Raw genomic sequence first — 22,918 nt, forward strand, 5'->3', positions numbered from 1 at the left:
CGTGCCTTTTGGAGCCTCGCATGGTTCTCCTCCTCCCCACCATTTCTGTGAGGTGGGGTTCAGCCTTGGCTGCAGATGATGCCAAGTAGCTGATGTTTCTCCTGCCTGCTGAAGATGGAGGGCAGAAGCAGACTTCCCAGGGCTGCCCTCTGAAGGTGCCCATCCACCTCCAAAACATGACCTCCTCCAAGCATTGCCCACGAGGCCGGCTGGCTCGCTGCATCACAGCAGCTTCGGAGGCACTGCAGGCTGGAGGCAGAGGGTCACAGGTTCAGTACAGGACAAGTTAGGATATAAGCCAAGCTCTGAGATGGACTGAACATATGATGTGAAAAAGCAGTCATTCATTGCTAGGTCATTGACTTTCCTCTGCCATGGACTAGCAACAGGATTTCCTTTTTTTTTTTTTCCCCTCTATCAAGTTGTCGGCTTTTTTTTTCTTTCTTTTTTTTTTTTTTCCTGAAGGAAACAGGTACAGTCCACTTGGCAGTGGTCATAAGACCCCAATGCAAAATCAGAGAGACTATTTAGAGACTATTGATATCCCTAAAAATAACCTACACAGGACAAGGACTGACACTTATTTTTAGTGAGGATGGAGAGCCCTACATCAACCTTATTTTTTGGCTAAACTGTATTAACAGGTTTCCTAACACAGAGAGTTAGGAATATTTGGTGCCCACCAAATTCAGACTTCAAGGAAATGCCACAATGAAAACAATCACTGCTGTGACAAATGTCTGAATGGGAAAGCACCCATTTAATCACACACGCTTTCAACATCTCTGAGTCAAGAGACGTAGGACCCAACACAGGCTTATGTAACTGTGTCACGAACTTGTCTGTTCATGCCAAGCTGGCATCGAGTGTTTATTACAAAACAACCCCTCTCTGAAGGTCAGAGCAAGGGCCAGGCAAAGGTGAAGTGAGATACAAATAGTCTTGAGATAAGTCAGATGGTAACTCCTGGGAAGTCTCACGTCACCACCTGGACTGAGACGCACCCATTCGTCAACCCAGCATCAATCTGAGCATCTGGTGCTCCTAATATATACAACACCAACCTGTGCATCCAGTCAACTTCCTTTAGAAGATGACAGCTCTGTCAACAGGAAGGGACTTGCTCATTTTAAAGTCCTGAACGAAGACCTAAAGATGCCATAGTACACATCTTTGCAAAGCACGTAACCTCATGCCATGGTGCTATGATCACATACATCAAACACCATCCAAATAGCAAAACTTTCTCCACTGTCATAACCTTCTCATACCACATCCGTACCTCTAGGATGCTGGTATTTTTCTGTGCCTTTCTTGGGAGGCAACCACTATAAAATTAGTGTCTTCCCTTTGCTCGTGCCTTTCTTCCAACTACTGCAAAAAGATTTTTCATGAGCCCTGAGCTGCTCTTTGGAACCAACGGTGCTTTAGTCAAGATCTGCTCTTAGTTGTGAAACAACATTTCTCTTACAAAATGCCCAGCAAGCAAAGTTGACTTGTAAAGTCTTCATGGCCTATCGAGGCAAATAGGGCAATTCCTGCATTTGTTAGAAGCTGTTCCTGACCCACCCCAGAAGGAAGCAGGCAGCACTTCCTCTTCACAACACATACAGAAATAAAGATATTTTAAACAAAATCTTAAGTTCTGCCAAAGTTAATTCAGCTGCCAGAAAAGATCCTGTCATACAATATTCCAATAACCTTTTCACTTTTCTTTCCCTTAGCCTTTTGTAAACCAACTCTGACACCTGCGTTATGATTTACCTTTTCACTGTAACTTGGTTTTATTTATTTTGGTATAGGAGCCCAGGAGCATTACTGAAGAAGTTTTTACTTACTATTGCAACAGAGAAGCTAGCTGAAATTCTGAAAACGTATATTTTAAATAATTTGAACCTTAGTTATTTCAGCCAGATGTTTATCTATCACATTAACTATGTTTTTCAGATTAGCATACTGTGCTACCTTTGCCTTTCACTCCTCCTCTTTCATGAGTGGAGGCCAACCCCTAAATCATGATTGGACACCAAAGACTAAACATTGTGAAACTCTCCTTTTTCCTGCAGACCCGGGACAGAGGGTCACACGCGTCAAGACAGAACTCAAAGCCAACTAGAGAAGAGCCAAGATGAACCTTCTTCCTTCCCTCTCTTCTGAAACCTGGGCCCTTTTGCTTATTTTTGTAGCCCTCGTGATAGCGTGAGTAAATTATTCTTTATTAGCTCTTTGCTCTTCCTGTTCTTGCTGTTGTTCATTCTCATGCAACCAGCCTGCTGAAGAGCAAACACATAGGTGTGAAAGGCTCTGGGAAATAGCAGAGGAGTCTAAAGGTTGTATGGACGAGGGATCTTACTAAGGTCTGGAATAATCCCATGGACTGTTACAATGTTTTTACTGAGTGCCAAGGCAGTAATTAAATTATAATGGTGTCAAGTGTTCGTTACCACAGGCTGTATTTGTTAGCATAGGTTACTGTCTGCAGAAACAGCCTGAGGAAGGCTGTGCCTCTCTGACTGAGCAGCCATAGGATCAGCTCTTACTCCTGACCCCTTCCATAGTGCCCATGTGAGATGCTCCATGCACAGGCACCAGCAACAGGCATGGCATGTTGCAGAAATTCAACATCTGGCGTTCCTACAGGAACATCACCCACATGTACTGCCCCCAGCCCACCCTTGCAGGGAGAGGAAAGGAAGCCCAGAGAGCAAGGTCAGCTCTGGCCCCTGGCTTTCCAGGCAAATTCCATCAGGCAGGAGTTGTACCCGGCTGCTATAGAGGCAGCCATGCCAATGAGAAATGCTTTTGTCCGCTTAGCTGCCATTCATCACTTCAGCATCGTAGGGCCAGCCAAAAAACCCTTCTGCTGGGATGTGCAGCACCTCCACTGGAAGTCCCTGCCTATAAGGCTGGACTGGCAAACTTTGTGGTGTTGACAAGCCCTTAGGCAGAGACAGCATGTTGGTAGCCATAAACCTTAATGATTAATGTGGTGCACATGGGCACAATCCATTTATCTACCCTGGGCAATGCTCCAAACACAGTGGTTCAGTAAGCTCTGAAACTTTTGGCCATGTTTTTTGAACCCTTTCCTATGATTTGGATCACTCAAAAATTCATTTGGGGCAGGCTCTTCCAAAAAAGAAAAGCCTTATTTTTGACCCAGACCTTCCTATTTCAATAACTGTGGTGATGTAGGACTGCTGGCTACCGGTCTCCCACTCCCTCTGCAGCCACTTGTAATTTCACTGGGGCAAAAAGGACAAGGCCCAGATGCCTGTGCTCTGATATCTGAACTAAAATAGATATTTCAGTGCCATCAGCACCAGGAGGCTGCTCAAATGCCTTGTGTCTGTCTGGGGCAGTGCTGTCCCAGTTCACACATGGACAACCGTCAGGCATTTCTGGTTCATTTCCATGGTAAGAAGATCTAATGATTATTCTCTGGCTTTACACTGAATGGCCCTTCTCAGCCTGCTGAAAACCGTGTCATGTTTTAGCCATAAGAGCATTAGATTTCGTTCTCCTGGCCGTGTTTCAAGCAGATTAAGCCTCACCTATGTTTCTGTAGCATTGCTGGGCTTTGCAACCGGCTGAATTGGGCATTTCCTGGCACTCCTGCTCCTCAGCTGCCTGTGAACTTTCCAAGTGAGAATCCACAAACGTTTTATACTTTGCACTGAAAGAACATTTGACAGAAAAGGTTAAAAATTGACCAGCTGAGCCCTGTGAAACATTTCTGCACCCACAAACACCCTGTTCCCCGGTTTCTGCCCGCTTTTTTGGACCGCAGGATGAGGTCCATTTCTGTGCTCCAGCAGAACCTGTGCTGGGAACCCTGACCCTATTGAGGCCCCTCCAGGTTTGGAACAGTAAGCGTTCATAATCTCAAGGGAAACCCCTCTCTTTCCCCAGCTTTAAAGCAAGGTTTCTCCAAGACATGGGCTGAGCAGCCACCAGCTCGTGGCCCAAACACGATCTCTGATAACAACCCTTTGCCAAACCTTTGCAGTTTTACATCCCTTCTGCAATGAACCGCTCACTTGGGAAGCTGCAGCTGCTTACCAAAACCAAATATTTTGAAGAGCTCTTTCAACACAGACAAAGAAGAGCTTCAAAGGGCTGCAGCCCAGGCCCTTGTTGAGAAACAGAAGGCCCCGAGGTAGAAGTAATAACTTTACAGCTGCCAAAAATGGGTGCTTCAGAGGAGAGAAATCTGCAAGGCTGTCAATAAAATCTGAAGAGAGCACCATCAAGACAAGACTTCCTAATGCACGACTGAGCTAACACAGGCTAAGGGGAGGGAGAACAATAAATGAAATTAAAATGCAGCTTGACAAAAGCCCTGTTTGGGACATCACTTCTGGCATGACTTTGATTTCCTTTCAATGAAAACATGTAAGCTCGGTGTTCCTTCTTCCAGCTTTCTTTTCTGCCTCTCCTTCAGTTGGCAATGAGCTCCTCGTTTGCATTTTGCTTAAGGCTTTAAGGTCCTGTTTCCACCAGAGCACCTATGCTTTTACAAGGCAACAGCTTTTACCCCGAAGCCATCTCTCTGAATGTGCATGGCAGCAGTGAGCCTTGCCGCGTTTATTTTGCGGGACAATTTTCTTTTGGGCCACTTTTTCCCACCTCCTGGCTCAGCCTCCCTCACACAGAGTCAAGGGGACATTGCTGCAGTCCCAGGGCTTCGGGAAGCTCGCAGCCCCACGGTGACACAGTGCTCAGTTGTGTTTTCTGCCCCACAGATACGGAACCTGGCCGTTTGGTTTGTTCAAGAAACTGGGTATTCCTGGGCCAAGACCTCTGCCTTTCTTTGGGACGTGCCTGGAATATCGCAAAGTAAGTCACTGAAGCCCTCCCGGCTCCAGAAATATCTGCGTTTGCTCATACAGCTGTAGCTGAGCAGATACATGGCAATGATAGGTTATCTCCAAATGCCAAGCTCCGCTCTAACACGCAGCTTGTGCAAAGGCCAGCGCAGGATAATGGCTCAGGAGCACAGACCACAGGGCCTTTCCTCTCCTGTGTCTCCAAATGAACACTTGCAGGTGGCTGATTTACAGCTGCCCTTTGCTGGGGGCCTGGCAAGCAGCTCATCCACAGCCTCCTTCACACAAGTGTGATACAAGCACCATCCTGCAGTGCTTTCAGGGAGGGGAGCAGCGGGGGCAGCTCTGAACATCAGCTTGAAGATATTCCTCCCAACCACCTCTCCAACATCATCCCCTCCGCTGCGTCCCGAGTTCATTCTTAAATTGCTTTCCACAGGGTTTCTTGAAGTTTGACAATGAATGCTTCCAGAAATATGGGAAAGTGTGGGGGTGAGTACTTGTATAAACCACTGATCTCTTCTGAAGCTAAAACCAGAACCCATACAAAGGGGAGAAAAAAAAAAATCTGTAGGAAATCTCCCTTCCCCTGCAGCCCCGATGGTGCAGCTTGCAATAGGTACAAGTGGGGGCTCACCTTAAAGCCTGTGAATTGCAGGGCTGTGCCGCTGCCACACTGTACAGAAATTGCTTTAATCTATACTATGAAAGCTGTTTCAAAGCCAACAACAAAAGGTCCTCACCCATTCCTAACAAAATCAATAGCAACACCACTGTTTAGGGGGAACGTGGAGCTGGGAAGTCAAGTTCTGGTTTCAAACAGCAGAGGAGGGTGAGCAAATTCCCAATGCTGAGCAAAGCCGCAGGTGCAGATCCTGCCCTGCTGAAGTGGGAGCTTTGGCAGCTATTATTGCTCTGCTCTGGACATCTCCTATGGCTTTTGTAGCTGCTGTTATGTCTTGGACTGCAAACATACAAATTCTCTGTAATGCATCTATTGGCCCCTACAGCAACTTAAAAATTTGAGCCTGGGAAAGATATCTTTGCATGAAAGGGGAAGACATGTAAACCTGCTTAAATCTATATCTGTTCCAGGAAAACATTCAGAACTGGCAGCTTAAATTGACAAAAACAAGGATCAAGTTTTATCTCCGAGGATATTTCAGAGCTGCCAGCCCAAGTCTCCAGACACCCAATTCATGAGGCTGGAAGGGGTCAAACAAGTTTCCTTCTAATACTGTAATGTGTTTAAGTGCCTGGAAAAACACAGAGTCTAGGGAGAAAGAGAAGACACTTGCTTCATTTAGTATCTGCTCCTTTGAGTGTCTGAGCCCAGCTCATTTCCCAGAGAATTTGGAAGGTGCTTTTTCCCCTTTATCATTTACAAAAACAGATGGGAGATGGCCTGGGAGTCCTCTTCCATCCCTTATTTCTAAATTCTTGTACTTCAGTATTTGTAGAACAACGAGGCTGGTGATGGAGGAGCATTTGACATGTTTTCTTTCCCAGGCATCAGCCTGCAGCTCAACTATCTGGGGTTGTTCATCTGTCTCCCCTTCTCCCCCCGCCAGGATTTACGACGGCAGGCAACCTGTGTTAGGTGTCATGGACCCCAAAATCATCAAATCCGTGCTGGTTAAAGAGTGTTACTCCACCTTTACCAACCGCAGGGTAAGAGCAGCAGCACTGTGATGTACAAGAGACTCCAGAAAACAAAGTACAGGAGGAAACAAGCATGCAGCAGGGTTTCCCATAGGGTCTGCGTGACTGCACTATGGGGATTACTGTAAGTGGCCACTGTATGTCACTGTTCCCCTGCCTTACAGCAGCCTGGGGACTGCACACCCGGGCTATATGCCTGCACTTCAAATTCTGCTCATCCCTCTGTCTATATACACAAAAACAGGATGAATTTGAGCCTGTGTGAGCATGCAGGAACCTGCTGGGGTCCCGCTAGTACCTGTGCCACCCTGCTGCTCCCAGCTGGCGTGCGCTGGGTGTCATGGACAGGTGTGGGCGCATGTGCCCAGGCACTATGTGCGTTTGGTTACTTGTTCTGGATATGAAAATAGCCTCTCACATGACTTACTGCAGGAAAAAGCATTATGTATTTGCATGTATAATGTGTACACATTCCCATTCTTGCAAGGAAGCTGCAAACTTCTGAGGTTAACACCTTGCCTTTTCCCTCCAGCACATGGAACTAGTAGGGGTGCTGAAAAACGCCGTCTCATTAGCTGAAGACGAGCAGTGGAAACGGCTTCGTACAGTGCTCTCTCCAACCTTCACCAGTGGGAAGCTAAAGGAGGTAAAACACAGAGGATCGAGTACAAGCTAAATCAGAAAGTCAGTAGACTGTTTTCAGGCTGAGATAGTCACAGGGGTCTGATTTCTGTAGTCAGAGCCTGGCAGCTGAGCTGGCCTGTTTAATTTATGCCTAATGTAAAAACAAAGAAAAAAACTTAACGGAAAGATCTTATTTGTAAATATTCATGAAAACCCCTGTAGTCTTTGTAAGCCTGTCTTAAAGGAATTAAATGTGCTGTACTTTAGTGACCATCTTTGTTTTGTGTTACAGATGTTTCCTATAATGAAGCACTACGGGGAAATACTGGTGAAAAATGTTCAAAAAAGAGTGGAAAAGGACAATTCTATACCAGTGAAGGAGTAAGTAGCTGCTAGGAGCAGCAGGCTAAGCAACAAGCCTTGTTAGCAAGTGCTGTGGTTTGTTCATTACTGGCAGCACAGATCACTTGCTAGGCAAACCAGACCTCTGAAACAAAGAACAGGGCTGGCTGCGAGCCTGGCTGGAAATTCATAAGGGGAAATTTAAACTGGGATGTTAGAGAAACTTCCTAGAAGCAGAGACCCACAAAGAAGCCTTCTAAAGAGAATTAGATGGGAGAAAAAATGCATGAGCCCAGCCTTGTATATCCACAGAGCCACGACAACTAAATTCCACAGGAAAACCCACTTTTCCCCACATTTGCTTGGGGTCTATGAACTGCCTCCTCACCCTGCAGCAAGCTGGGGATGCCCGTAGGGCCACTGGCCTCCCAGCCCCACACAGCACCATGGGACCCTCTTCTACCACCTGCCCCAACTGCTGGGGTGGGACTGGACAGGGAGGCAGTTACATGACCCCAGGTCTGTTGTCCTTGTCCACATCCTTTAAATGGGCTCTGGAACAAAAGCAACATGCTTCACAACCTGTTTCACCCCTGCTACAGCAGCTAAGGTGCAGAAGGAGCAGCAGCACACCAGCAGACACCATAGCCCCATAAGTAGAAGCAGCCTGAAGGACAGTTTGTACCATCATAGGGCTTCACGGGGTCAAACAACGCTGTTTTCATGGCGTGTTTGAAGCAGGGTGTGTAACCACCCTGAGAAGACAGGGCTAAGATGCTCAAGAGCCCCATGCTGTCCTTGCACTAACATGCTCATGCAGCCACATGCTGTTTAACATCCCCAGGAAGGCTGTCTGATTTCTAAACACACGCAGGCACCAGACCTTTCTAAAATTCATCCCTTTCACTCTAAGTGCCTCCCAGTTGCCATACATCCAACTTCCGTTTCAACAACCGGGCAGGAGGTCTTACTAGAATTTATATTTGAATGTGACTTAGGCATTAGGAAAAATATATTCACATCACGCAAATGTTTAATCACAGTACCTTTTCCATCTTTTCTCAGCATCTTTGGAAGCTACAGCATGGACGTAGTTACCAGCACTTCATTTGGTGTGAACATTGACTCCATGAACAACCCCAAAGACCCCTTTGTCAGAGAGATGAAGAAACTGGTCAAGTTTGACTTTTTGGATCCAGTCTTCATCGTGTCATGTAAATCACCTTTTGTTGAAAGCTTTATTCAGGTGTCAGAGTACTATTGATGTATGAGTTTAGCAAGCATATCAGACACTTGTGAATCCTATACATTGGCCAACCAACTGTTGCTTAGATAATCTCACTAGCCAGGATGGAAGTCCTAAGGGCTCTTGTCTCGTTGTTTCCTCACTGTTAGCTTCATACTAGAACTCTGGGAAGGAGATGAGTAAAAGCTTCATTGACTTTTGGCATCCACAGTGCAACAAACAAGAACATCCCAGCCAATATCCAAACACAGGCTGGAAAATGATCCTTGAATTGAAAAGCAAGTTCAGGTGTGAGGCTTGAGGAGAGTGGTGCTATCTGAAATGCATTTTCTGGAAGAGTTCTGAGTGGGGATTGTAATTAGATGCAATTTCCTAGCAGTAATGATGATGGACCTTAAATCACTTGCAGCCTTAAGTCAAGATTAGACACCTTGCTAATACACAGGGAAGGTTGTGATCTGTGTGTAGAGGAGATTCTGGTGCTATAGATTTTTATGAACCTATAAAGCAAGCTCAGGATGGAGATTTCCTATGATAAAGGCAGTGGTCTGAAGGGGACTTGAAAATGTTTGTATGAGCACAGCACAGCACTGAATAGCTCAGCCTGAAAAAAAAAAATCAGAATTTGAAATATTTCTCTTCTAAGCCACCTTTCTGTGGTAGTGCTGCACAAAGCACAGAAGTAGCCTGTCCTTAGGAAACAGTGGTAAAAGGTGGCATATCCTTTGGTCATCTCTTAAAGCTAAGATTATACCCAGTTCGGTTATGCCCAGTTAACAGGAAGATGGGAGAGAGTTGTGCAAAGACAAGCAATCCCAAGGGAAAGAGAAAGAGGGGAAAAAAGCCAAAGCCTAGGCAAAAAAGAAAAGAAAACAAAGGAAATAATTTGTGATTACCATGATTACTTCCCTCAGTAACATCCATAGCTATCTTATATGACGTGGAGTTTGTTTACATTATTCAATTTCATTTTCAATTTGTCTTTCAGTTGTATTTCCATTTTTTTGTCCTCTTTTGGCCAAGATGAATGTAAGCGTTTTCCCCAGTGATGCTGTAGATTTCTTCATGAGATCCGTCTCCAAAATTAAGCAGGATCGTGAAAAGGAGAGTCAAAAGGTAAGCAAGCACGAATTTGCTAGCAGTTGTGGCAGCAAATTCCCTCTTCTCAATACACACAAGTGAAATGATATCATCATTCAAAGGTGATGATATCAAAGATGAAGCCAAAGTCCAATGACTCAGTAAAACCCCAAAGTTACTAAACTGTAAACACTTGATTTTAATGCCTTTGGAGAAGTCTGATTTGACCAGTTCTGGCAGGGAAGCATGGTGGACTTTGTACATCCATGATCTGAAGTGGAGTACAGATAAAGGCTTGGCAGAATGGCTTTAAGCTTGGGCTTGCAAAATTTCTGATAAGTCAGCAAACTAAGCCACTCATCTTCCTCAAAGATTAGTAAGAGGATAAGGGAAAGCAGAGTAAGCTGTGCAAGAGCACCGGACAGCAGTGCTGCCTTTCAGATCTGTGCCTTCCCCTCTCACTTTTCAGACACAGAAGGTGTTTCCCAACAAAACTCTCCCTCTTAGAATTTGAATTCCTTTCCTAAAATTCACTTGAGACACTGCTCTCCCACCCAATGCTTTCACAAAAAGGACAGGTTGGTTTCTGAAATAAAAAGTAGGTGTCACATTTTACAACAAGGGAGTCAATGTGCATCGTGGTGACACTTTCAGTTTAGAAGCAGTGCTTGGGCTCTGGAAGCAGTTTGTGCGAGCCCTCCCTGCAGAAACTGTCACCAAAGAAACTCTCCTGCTTTTCTCCTCAGGGCAGGGTGGATTTCCTGCAGATGATGATTGAATCCCAGAAATCAACCAGTAACGGGAACAGTGAAGTGAATCACACGTATAAAGGTAACAAGGTCCAAATACTCATCAGGGGAACAGGGCCTGTGGGAGCAAGGAGAACATAGGGAGCCATTTCGCAGAGAAAGACTCAGCAGCTCCCCGCCGACCAGCTCCAGGCAGACGTCTGTTCCCTGCTGCCAGCACCAGAATCCCCAAGGTCCCTTGGCAGGGAATCAATCCTTTACACACAGACAATTTCCTGGATCCTCTAATCAAATGACTCTTTCCACACAGATTGAGTAGCTATGCATTACCAGAAATACACCACAGCAAACCTGCCCTAGTCCCACCCATTGCTCCTTGTTCCTTGCTGAGGCTGCCTACACCAGCTTTGCTTATCTCCCCATGCTCTCTCTCCTCACAGCCCTGACCGACACAGAGGTCCTGTCTCAAGCATTCATCTTTATTTTTGCTGGGTATGAGCCCACCAGCAACACGCTTGGTTACCTGGCTTACGAACTGGCCTTGCACCCCGACGTGCAGCAGAAACTGATAGATGAAATCGATACCATTTTACCCAACAAGGTAAGGGGATGCTGAACAATAGCAAACACACCTCTGACCCTGCTGTCCTCCTAGCTCAGTCCAGACAATGACTCTTTAGCTCCTAAGCATCATCCCAAGATCTTTCAAGAGCTCCAAGACACTCACTGACAACTCAGTCCTGTAGCGATTTTCTTTTGGCAGCTACAGCCTTACAGGCCAATCCCTGCACAAACCCATTTGCCATACCCTGCATCCACGTGCAAATTGATGTGAATTTATTCACATTCTCCATCACTCAAGGATAGAAAATTTAACCAGCTATGCAATTTCTACCTTGTGTTTTGTTCTTCAGGAAGTCAGACATAGTTGGGGCAGAAGGGGTTGGGGGCAGTCTGGTTTCAGCGGTCATTTTGGGAAAATCCCGTCCTCACACCAACATACCTGATCACCACTCTCTTGTTATCCGAAGGCTCCTCTCACATACGAAACAGTGATGCAATTGGAATATCTTGACATGACCGTGAATGAAACCCTTCGTCTCTATCCCCTTGGGGGACGGCTTGAGAGAGTCTGCAAGAAAGACGTGGAAATAAACGGGGTGATCATTCCAAAGGGAACCGTTGTTATGATCCCACCTTATATCCTGCACCGCAACCCCGAGCACTGGCCAAACCCAGAAGAGTTCAGACCAGAAAGGTACAAAATTGCAAAATACGTAGTGAAAGGGAAGAAACATCCTGCTGCTTTTTCTTCACATAGTAATTAAGTATTAATCTGATTAGCTTCCTAATGGTGTTCTTCCTATCTTTCCACAAACAATACCAAAGAGAAATTGCAGGCTCATGGGAATGTAATTTTAAGACGAAAATGAGCTTTGCAGCTAAAGCAGGGTTTCAAACAACATAATCTAATTAGGAGAATAATATTGATACTTTACAACAGCTTGTATACAGTTTTTAGGTTTGCTGGAAAAGCACGTGTAGATATTTTGTAACTCCTAGTCCATCTTTCTGTATCACCTTCATTGCCAACCCTTTCTTTCCCTCCCCCACACAAGCTTTGCTTCGAAGTATATCAGAGCTGATCTTCCAAGAGTTGCCTTCCCCTTGTTTTCAGGGAAGATACTTATCACTAGTTGGTTATTTTCATAAGCGGCCTCTACCTCTCATTCCCAAACAAGACTGAAGGCATAGGATGCTCCTACCAAAGGTGACTCCTGGTTTCCCTCTCACGAAAAGCAACAGGAAGGAAACATCAGTCATTTTGGGACAGCACATTGCCTGGATTTCCACATGGTTCCTCCTAGTCTGGATGGCCAGAATTAAACTCAAACACCGGAGGGGGATCCCACCTCCTGCCCTGGACTATGGCCCCAACACAGCACTCAATTGCTGAGACACCTTTGCATAAAAATGAGCAAGTTTCTGAAGAGCCTCAGCAAGAGATCTCTGAATAAGTAAATAGACAGATTTTGGATTTCTTGTCGTCTTCATTTTTTGTTTCCCCAACACATGTTATTATCCAGGTTCAGTAAGGAAAACAAAGATGCCATAGACCCATACACGTACCTGCCCTTCGGAGCTGGTCCCAGGAACTGCATTGGGATGAGGTTTGCTCTCCTGAGCCTGAAAGTTGCCATTGTTGCCCTGTTACAACATTTCACCTTCCAAACCTGCAAAGAAACTCAGGTGAGGAACTTGCATTATGTTTGGAAACTTGTACATGAGCCAGGAGCCTGGTTACCCTGGGTGCTGGCAGCAGATACTTTGCACTTTGGGGGACTGGGTCCCTCTCCTGAGCGCTAAGGGAGGCCAGAGGTGGGTGACAGGGGATCTGGGAGAAGGGCCTGGATAACTAAAGCTCCCTTCACTGCTCTGAGATTGCCTGGTCCCTTAAGAGGCTGCAATGAGCAAGTGCAGGGAAAATCTTCCTTGAGGAAGAACAGCAAAAAACCTAGAAGAGGCAGGTCTGTATTTCCACTGGAGCTCAGCAACTCCCAGAAATAGGTGTTTTTTCCAATGTATATTTTCTGAAATGCAGCTCCAGGCTGGGAGGGAGTTCGACCAGATTTGTGCTCTGAAGCAAAATTAAGAGACCATCTCAAGCCCCTAAAAAATCATCCCTATGGACCAAGTTATGCCCAAATCACGGCCAAGCTTCCTTCCTTTAATCTCTCCTTATTTCATTTGTCTGTCTTCAAGTGTGCTTTTTCCCTTTCACCATTGCAGATCCCTCTCAAGCTGAGCTCACAGGGACTCCTAGCACCAGAGAAGCCGATTATTCTGAAGTTAGTCCCTCGGACCAACGCCACACCCGCAGAGGCGTAAAACCCAGCTGCGCCTGCAGCAGCTCTCCGGTGTCTAATGAGCACTGCGCTAACGAAGGGATCGCACATAACAGGAAACCTCACACAGACACAGAAGAGCAACTCTAGTTAATTCTGGAAGCAATTACTACATATTTACCAAATAACATAGCTGTCAAAAACGTAACGCGGATCACTGGGCAGTGACAATATACAGCCCCCTTAATTTTGATTGCAGAAATCAAGAAATAAATCCAAATGAGAAGCTGATCATCCACTCACTTCTAAGGGGACTTCTCCATCTGGAGAGAAGGAATTATTGTCGCATCCAAGAGAAACTAGGTGTGATGGAAATTCAAATTGCTAGACCTTGCTGGGCAGGGACGGGTGACTTTCTTCTTGGTGTACTGATGCTTGAAATTTTGTGTTATAATTGAGCCGATTGGTGTGAGACTATATCCTAGTTACCAATCCTCTCTTGTGCCATGTGTTAATTAAACTAAAGTGTGTACAAATACTGTCATTAAAAATGTTTGAGAGCTGTTCTGTGTTGTGTATAGCAGCTGATCACTTCCTATTTAAAAAAACGTATTCAGCCTAAGCCCTTGAAATTACCCATGTACATTGCTTTCCACTTAATTTAATGAATCTGATCCTTCATTTAATGCGATCAAGCCCTCCCATTTGTACAGTATTTTACAAACACTAACTCCCACCTCTTAGTCTGATTAAGAGGTTGCCTTGGGTTCAGCACTGTCCAGCCCTCAGCCACACCTGAGCTGCAGAGGACAGACTGCAGAGCGCGTGCTCCAGGAGGAGGGACAGGACGACTATTGCTCCTGGACACGGCTCGTAGCGGCTGCCTTGCCTCCTCCCAGAGCCTTGCATTGCCATCGTGGGAGGTCGGCCTGGTGTGAGCAGATTTAGGCCATCCCTGACCATATAGACAGGGCTTAAATATCAAAAGACTGGTGGGAGGTTCTCCTGGATCTGAATTTCACATGCTGGTTAGCCCCACTATCTTGTGCTGGTCCCGAGACCTACAAACCAAGGAGGAGTTAATAAAATGTAAAAGGTCTATGGAAGATCTGCAAATGGTTCAAGTTACCCTTTAGCTTTCTTCTGGCATCCTTTGCTCCAAGGCATGTTTTCCAATCCACTTATCTATAGTTTCCTCTCATGGCAGTGTGCTTTTCTCTTTAGCCTAGCAGACTAAACAGTGACACGATCCAAATGCTACAACCCAACATAGCACAAATTTATTCAAGAATAAATATCCCTTTAGCTACGACAGCAATTAACAGCTTGGGAGAGGTCAGAAGGTTTGTGTAGGCTCCTTGTCACTGGAAATCCTTTAACCAAATCTATCCCTTCCTCAGGAAGATAGAGTAACATTCCCCAGGCTTTAATTCAAGAGTTAGCAGCTTGTGCTGTCCCAAAAGGCAGATAAAACAATTATAGTGCTCCCTTCTGATTCATCATCTGTGAAAAATTGTTTGGGTTTTGCTATGTACACAGAAAGGCACGGTTGGAAGTGCTGCCAATAACCCCCCTGCTCGGTTTAAACTGTTGCTCATCTCTTAACAGGGGTTAACAACCCCCAGTGAAAGAGCTGGACCTGCCGTAACGCTGCAGCGGCCGGCTCTGATGGGAGAGAACAACGCCCCTGCACGGACAGACTAGTTAAAAAATGCATTTTTAAAATACAGAAAAACAGTCGTAGTTTAAGTTCCAGACTCAAGGAAGGGGAAGGAAAGGAGAAACCATCACAAAAGTAGTAAGTCGCTTACAGACCAAACAGCCTCTTCAAAGTATAGGAAAGCCTATAGGTATCTCGTGAACAAAGTAAAGCTCCCATGCACAGTGCTCAGAGCAAGATAGGGTTAACGCAGCCGTACCCCGATGCAGGCACTCCCTGCCCAGCACATGGCATCTCCGGGAATGAAGTCATTAGTGTAACCGTACAGATCATTCTTCCAAATGTGAAAAATGTGACTAATTCTCCAGCTTCAGCCAATTATGACCTGCCAGGACTATCATAACAGCCCATAAATAATGTGTAACAAAATCATGGTAATGAGCCTTCGAGAAGAAAATTAGATCCTCTGTGTCTTAACTCCATAAAATTACTTTGCCTATATGGGCTGCCTCCATCATTCCCAGCACTTCTCCTTGCCTCGCTGCCTGTCATCACTTGTGGCCATGCGTCTACTTGTCCTGGTAGCTGTGCAGTATTCAGGTTGGTTTTCTCCATTTTGGCTGTTTCCTCTGAAGAAAACCAGAGGCACCACTGTTGGAGCTAAAAATCCCAGTGCACTCTACTTTGAGTGTTTTCACTGACAAATGAAAGAAGTATTTATCCAGATCTCACTGATCTTCTCAGCACATCATTGGCAGCCGTGGGACATGGTGTTGTCCCAAGAAATCAGTGTCTTTCTGTCAGAAGGAAGAGCTTTCTAACACCATAAAACATAGAAGTTATTTTGGAGACACTTCTGTTTCCTTCCCATCCCTAAATCCTCCCAGATTCCAAATAAGGAAAATGAGAAAAGAACGAAAGAGCAATGCAGCAGCATATTAAACAATAAGATTCTCTTATGTTTTCAGGCATGCCTCATTGTTGCCAAAGGGCTAACCTTTATCATTGTGCAAGAGTAAGGGGATGGCACCCTGAAAAATCACGAAGCATTAACTCATCACTCAGGAAGACTTCCTGAAGCATGCAGAAATATATTCCCCAGCCTACTGAAAGATCTGCTGGGAACTCTCCAAAGCAGATGCATACCCCATGACGTGAGAACTGTTCTTGCATCATTTCTGAGCAAAGATAAAAATATAAGTGGGGAAATTTGTTTCCTCTTAGTTAGCTACGACAGAGTAACCACCAATGTTACAGTAACTTGCCTAAATGATGTAAGATTTCCAGTTGGTTGCAGTGATCAAATGGATTTTATGAAAAAACAAGTTTCCTGATGCTTACAGCAGAGAAATATTTCGTGTGCCTCACCCAAGCAGTTATTAGGTGTTTCAAAATCAGGCTGAGCCCTGACAGACAGAAAAATGGCCTATTACCAACCTAAGTGTCCCTAAAGCACTGAAGTCTTTTGCAACTCCATCTTGCCTTTAAAGTGAAAAATGAAACATTTTCAGACATATTTCACCCAAAAGGAGGAATAGGCAGTGTTGGTCCTTTTTCTTTCCCCTCTGCTTACGATTCCATAGATTCTCTATTGATACCCTGCCACCGGACGCCTACGTGCAAGAAGGTGCACAAAGAAAGAAGCTGGCAAACAGAGCATGCTTGTCACAGCCCTTCCTTCCTCCATCTCCCTATTAGAAATAACAAACCAGTGCAGGGAATTACCGGGGCATGACAGATAGCTTGGAAATGTGGAAAACCTGTAGCTGGATTTATGCTCTGACATAACCTTTATCTGTTGTAATGGAGAATTAGGCATATTGAATTCCTCACCATACAGATACAGAATTTTGAAAACCCTTACTATTGCACAAATGTTGACAGCATATTTTATTTACTGCATCATTAAAGGTTAAAGAGACTCATTCTCCAGAGGATTCATTTTTTCAGTGCTTAATATCAATTAAAGCTAATTTCAGCTCTACCCTAATGATTAACATAAAATATGGAAAAAGCTCTAACTGAGCATTTCTGTTCATTACTTCCATTCTCCTGTACTGCTGGGGCACTGAAGCAGCTTTACATCACCCGTGACACACTTTTACCCCCAGAGTTCTTGGTTACTGAACAGATGATGTTGCAAAGATGCACAAAATAGCTTTGATTTTATTGATCAAAGTTTCCATTTAACCAGTTCATAGCTGTTGATCAGGAAATATCGTAGGCTTTCCTACATAGCTTCTGCAAGTATCTAGGTTCAAGTCTGTTACACAGCCTACAGCCTCCATATTGCATGTATGTGTATACTGATATATTTGTGCAGTCAGAAGCTCGCAAATGGAGTGTTAAAGATGGTATAACCGTCCAAGGGAAAAATGAAAAACCCTCACCTGCCACTCACAAACTAAAGCCAATCCAGCTGGATGCATTTATCCATCTTTGCTTGGCAGAACGCTAGTTCTATCAACACACCAGGGAGTGCCAAGAAAAATAAGTTATAGCCCATCCCCTAGACTGTAGCTGGGTTGCACAAAGCCCTGTTTAGACAACACAGGTGCCAGACTCCACCATCCTAGGGCTGTCCAGCTGTTTGTGCTCTGCAATCAAAGGTAATAGGACTGGAAGACACTTTTGGAAAATAGATCACACGGACCAACCTCCAGCACGGAGAGCAGGGTCTTGCACTAACTTGCCCCAAGCTTATCTAACCTTTTCAGAACTTGTCTGCTTGGATCCTAATTTTAAAGTATTTATTGTTAACAGACACTAATCTGGGATCGATCTGTATCCAAAGGTCACAGCAAAAGCCAGAGGGAAGGTGAGCAGCGATACAGATGCTCCAAAGAAGGTCAGCTGCTGCCACTCAGGCTGCTCTCTGGTGGTAACCACACATCAGTCAGCCACCAGTAGCCTTAGCAACATCCATGGAAGTGAGCAGATGTCTGATGCTCCCAGTAATTATAAGAGACTTCAGTGGAAATCAGCAGGATATAAAAGTGGGGGGGTGTACATTTGCAGATGCCCCCTGCCAGGAAATGAAGTGCCTTGCCCAGGCTGGCTCTTGTTTTAGTGTGTCCCATCACATCTAGCTCTGGCCCAGGACTCCACACTGAGCTGCAAGCATCTTCCCAGGCAGGTCACCGAGCCCCCACACTGCTGGTCTCCATCATTTCAAGATTGCAGGTGGCTTTCTGCTTCCCCCTCCTCCTCTTGAATCCTCATGTTTAGCTTTCAATCACCAGGATTCATTTGGCTGGGAGTAAGCGAAACAGCTCTCTTAAGTGGAAGAGCTACCTAATAAAGTTTTAATGGAAGATATTATTTCTGTTCTTTACATTCCATTAAAAGCCAGTCAGGAAATGAAAGCCCAGGAGGGTTAGCCATGCTGGAAACACTCAGCAAGAGGCTGTTCTTCAGGGACTTCAGTCTAAATGTTGCCCTGAGAAACAGAATGCGCCACAAACACAGACAGCTTGTGCTAGTACTGACTTAGCAAGCACGTGCGTATTTATACACACACGTGTCTGTATGTGTGTGAGCATATAGAAACACCTACATGCACACTCCAGATAATAGCAGGAGCCCAAAGGAAAAACCTCCATGCAGCCAGCGAGAAGGGCAGAGGGCATTTATTTGGCCTTTGAAGAGGTTCTCCAAAGCCAGGTTTGATATCCGCCTGGGGAAGGTACGAGCACAGCCCCCGGCATGGTCAAAGCACGAGGCAACGCAGGGCTGGGGGGGGTGTCTGCCTGGGGAAGCAGCAGGTTGTCTGTGCCTGGCTGCCCTGGGGCTCGCAGGCAGCTCGGTGCATCTGTGGCCAAAATCTGTCCTGGGAGAGAAACTTCCTGGAGACTCAAAAATCTGGGAAGTTGCCTGAGGATCTTGGTATTAGGAGAGCATCTGCTGCTCCTGTCACAAGCAGGAGGAGAGCTGCAGCAGCCACAAGGTTGGGGTGAGGAGCTCAGTGCCTGAACCATGGCATAGCCTAGTTTCTGCTTCCCTGTGTCCTTACCTATACACCAAGGTATACAACTGCTTCTCACCAGCAACATTTAAACACCAAAAATACTGCTTATATTTTGTTTTAAATTGAAGCAGTCAATCTGGGCTCCTCACTAACCCACAGCCTGAATTAAAAACAACAACAACAAAAAAAACAACTTTTAACCCCCACTTCCTACCTGTCATTTTCTTGCTGCACTAAAATTCTGTGCAACAACAGCAGGAGCAGTTACAGGAATCTGTTTTCTGGAGGAATAGCAGAACTGAATGGTTCTCAGCCTCCCCGGGGAGGGGAGCTGACATTCAGGCACGTATCAGGGAAGACAGCTGAAAGAGGCCAAAAGAGCACTATACATTTCTGAAATATTAAACTGAGTTTAAGAAGTCTACCTTTCAGGTTTGGGCTGGCTGAGGGGCACCTTCTGTGTCAGACAGAAATCTGCAGTGATGCCAACAGCGTCCGACAAGGAGCCATCAGAGGGAAGCAGTCTGACCCACTGCTGTGCTAACCCAGGGCTAAGGACAAGAACAATAAAACATTAAAATGCACGGTCATAAAACCCCAGCGCACAGCAACTCCTGGCACTGCTTTGGTTCATTACAAAGCCATGCTGGCTTTGTGCTGGTTTTCCTGCCTCCTCTCTGCTGGCTGGCAGCAGCTCCAGAGAAGATTTTGGCACTTCGCTGAAAGTTTCAGATATTGGTTTCCTTTGGAGCACCTGCTCCTTTGTGAGATGATAGAAGCTACCTCCAGGCTCCCTCCCTGGATGTATGCTGCAGCAGCACAGCTTATTATTTGCTACATTTACTTAAATTCCCCCCAAATGCTTGGATTTTAACCTTTCTTGCCCCTGCTTGTCCCTGTATTTGCTCCCAGGTAGACTTGGAGACCCAGCAGCCAGCCCTGCTGGGGTGTTCAGGCCCCCAGGGTACAATCCCCTTCTCAAATCCACCCTTGAAGCCACAAGCAGGGGAAATAAACCCATCAATCAGCCTCACCTTTCCTCACATTCATAGCTGGAAGAGCAATGCAGGAAAGATCATGCCACCCGTGCACAGCTGCACGTGCCTACGTCCCAGGGCAGCAATCTCCAGGCAGGGAAAGCTCCCAGGTCCTGGGCTGCTTCTGACAAATAGCTGCTGAAATTGTTGTCTATTTGAGTATTTGTCTTCCATTCGTAATTTCATTTGAAAATCATTTTTGCAGGGTTTGCTGGACTTCAACCAAAATTGCTTTCAGAAATATGGGAAATCTGAGGGCGACTTTTTCCCAGGAACTCTTTATCAGTGCAGCCTCTAAAGCACAGCCACCTCGATCGGAGGGTGCAGGAAGGATCCATCAGAAGCAGCAATCCTAAAAGCATATCACATACTTGTTAACCTGTCCTGCCAGGTGAGAGCACTGGCTAGTTTGTATCTGACTGCTTCTGCTGGAAATTGGTAATAAAAAAATGCTTGTTTTTGAGATAAGTGGGAACTGAAAGAGTTTTTAACCCAGGCAGTTTCTCAGTTAAAGTTTTGTGGAAGAGGACGTGCACAGGCATCTCTGAGCCAAAACACAGGGGAGGACAGCAAGGCAGGGAGCAGCAGCAGAGCTGGCTGGGAAGGATCTGCAACTTCAATTCCGCTGCAAGCAATAGGTGGGCTTTTTGAATGAAGAGAAAATTCATTAACTTGATGTCAAAGATTGCATAGAATTTAACTAAATCCTTAAGTAAAAGATGCAAAGCATTTCTTAGGACTCCTGGATCTTTCCTTGAAGATCTGCAAAGAAATGTGAAGGAACTGCTCCACTTTTAGTGCCATGCTGTGAGATTAGATGCCATCCCGCTATACATTCTTTTTTATAGCCCACTTCTATTTTTATTCCTGTTACACTGTGGAAGTGTTTGCTAATAATGTATGATAGGATGCTTTGTCATGAAAAAGCCTTGTATCATTTATCTGTTTCTGAAAAGAAATTCTCAGTACAAATCTAATAAGGAAAAAAAAATCCTATTCTAACTCCTGTTGGAGGAAAGGGATTGATTTATGGAGAGAGATGAAAAGCACTAAGTATGTATTGCTTGGCAAAATGAGGAATTGTAGAGAACTGTCTTTATGCATTTGAAGGGTGTAAACATCAAAGAGGCAGAAGAGCTATTTAGAGCATTAGGAGGAGGCACATCGAGGAGACAAGAGTTGAAATTAAATGAACATCGTTAACTTAAAAATCATACTTCTGCCTGTGAATCTATTTCCTGATATTACTACTTGTAGCACTCTGATGAGTAAAAATGAAGCGTATATGAAAAATAGTTTAGATATTTTTTCCTATCTGATCAAACAAACCTTCCTGGAAAGTTTATAAAGCCCAGGCCCTGGAGCTATTCCTGAGAACTTGGGAGAAAAGCTTCCTTTAAATTCCCCCCACTTCTCCTGCCAGCGGTGGTTGTTGATCAGAATAATGGGCTGTTCCCCCCCCCACCCTGTGCTTTCTGACTGCAGGCAGCCCGCTTCGGTTATCTGGGACATGACTCACTGACACTGTGTGGGTGTAAGAGCTTTTACCCCAGCAGAGGGGCAAGTTTGCCATCACTAATAACCCATCTGGAGAAGCAATAGCATCCTTGTTCACACCCCCCAGGAAACCCGCATGTGGTCCTGCAGGATGCCCAAACTCCTCTGCCTGGGACTCCACTAATTGCCCATGGTCCTGAAATAAAGCATCAGGCAGAGGAACAGCTCCATGGGAAACAAGCATCTTTGCTCTCAGATGAGGCTTTTGACTGCACTTCAAAAGGCTGCTGAACGCCACACGTGTGGGGATCTCAAGGACAAAGTTCTGCTCCCATTAAGCCAGGCTGTGCGAGCTGCCTGCGCCCATCTGCGGGAGCGGGGCTGGGTCCTCTGCCCACACACCAGCGAGGCAGGGGTCTGCACATGCATATGGATGTGCTTGGATAATTGGAAGTGTACAGCTGGGGGCTGGCATCCAAAAAACAGCATTTGGCTATGTGCCTCCCTTCCAATTGCTAGCAGCAGCCTGCAGTACCCAGAGCCACCCCTCTCCATGCCTTCACTCCTCGAGCAGCTGAGCAGCATTCGTGGTGGCAGGTGAAGAGAGCAGGGCTCGCTGCTCTTGCCTCTCCAGGGAAATCCTCAAATCCCTCCAGAATTATAGATGCCTTCTTTTTGTCTTTCATCCCCAGACTTTTAGTCTAAGGGGGATACTGGACTCTGTTCTCACATTAGCAGTGAAAAAGAGGCACAGAAGGGGCTTTCTGGGCTCCCTCACCACCTTCCCCAGTGGGGAAAAAAGGCAAAACCCAGGGGACCAGATGCAACTAAATTGCCAAGTCAGAGCACAGAGGGCATGCAGGCTGAGACTTTTCTAACAGACTGATTTCTCCAGTCAGAAACCAATCATTAAGCATACTATTTCACGTGTGTGAAAAAGAAAAGTGTTAGAATAGCAAACATCTGATAATAGGCAAGATTCAGAAGTAAATGTGTGTTATCTGAACAATAAAAGTGTATGCATGTATAATAAATATGATGTCTGCCAATGACAAACTCTGATTTATATTCCTGGTGTTTCCAGCCCTAGAGCGTCACAAGAACATTGTAATGAAAAACGTTCAGAAGTAAATAGGAAAGGATGAACCTGCTTGTACAAGCAGGGAATTACGCTGCTTGCTGTGCCCCTGCCTACAGGCACTGGGGCCCTGCACTTGTTCATGGCCAAAAACATCAGATCCTACAGGAATTGGGTTTCTGACACAGTCACAGCTCTATGCAAATCCTGGGTTGAATTCATGCAATGCAGCAGGCTGAGGAAACACCATATAAACTGCAGGCTGGCAGCTGCAGGGCCAGGGGGGCCTGTTGGGCAGCAG

The 22,918-nt window shown here is 45.5% G+C and overlaps 1 protein-coding gene and 1 long non-coding RNA gene across 5 annotated transcripts in view; one reads left to right on the plus strand and one right to left on the minus strand.

The window, feature by feature from the left end:
* Nucleotides 1-22,918, minus strand: part of LOC310882244 — a 38,485-nt gene that overhangs the window by 15,267 nt on the left and 300 nt on the right. For 3 of the 4 annotated variants that reach the window (XR_014572860.1, XR_014572861.1, XR_014572862.1), the window contains exons 2-3: nucleotides 12,663-12,766; nucleotides 11,536-11,664 (exon numbers count right to left, since the gene is read on the minus strand). This is a non-coding gene — a long non-coding RNA (uncharacterized lncRNA). Of the gene's footprint in view, nucleotides 1-6,458; nucleotides 7,129-11,535; nucleotides 11,665-12,662; nucleotides 12,767-22,918 lie in introns of those variants that run through there. The other variant, XR_014572863.1, reaches the window with a different exon arrangement.
* On the plus strand, nucleotides 2,043-13,943 carry LOC310882243 (cytochrome P450 3A9-like). The gene is made up of 13 exons (XM_083800724.1): nucleotides 2,043-2,199; nucleotides 4,746-4,839; nucleotides 5,269-5,321; nucleotides 6,401-6,500; nucleotides 7,024-7,137; nucleotides 7,408-7,496; nucleotides 8,523-8,671; nucleotides 9,692-9,819; nucleotides 10,530-10,614; nucleotides 10,973-11,133; nucleotides 11,564-11,790; nucleotides 12,620-12,782; nucleotides 13,323-13,943. Exons 1-13 carry the CDS (start codon nucleotides 2,129-2,131, stop codon nucleotides 13,419-13,421), a joined length of 1,533 nt encoding a protein of 510 aa, XP_083656850.1. The 5' UTR covers nucleotides 2,043-2,128; the 3' UTR covers nucleotides 13,422-13,943.

The sequence above is a fragment of the Anser anser genome, assembly GCF_964211835.1.
Source record: "Anser anser genome assembly, chromosome: 15".
In the NCBI taxonomy this organism is placed as follows: Eukaryota; Metazoa; Chordata; class Aves; order Anseriformes; family Anatidae; genus Anser; species Anser anser.

Excerpts from the sequence above, each read along its gene's own strand:
- LOC310882243 (XM_083800724.1), top strand. The coding sequence starts at position 2,129 with ATGAACCTTCTTCCTTCCCTCTCTTCTGAAACCTGGGCCCTTTTGCTT. Across the intron at positions 5,322-6,400 it reads AAATATGGGAAAGTGTGGGG|GATTTACGACGGCAGGCAAC; the intron begins GTGAGTACTTGT and ends TCCCCCCGCCAG. Across the intron at positions 12,783-13,322 it reads AAACCTGCAAAGAAACTCAG|ATCCCTCTCAAGCTGAGCTC; the intron begins GTGAGGAACTTG and ends TCACCATTGCAG.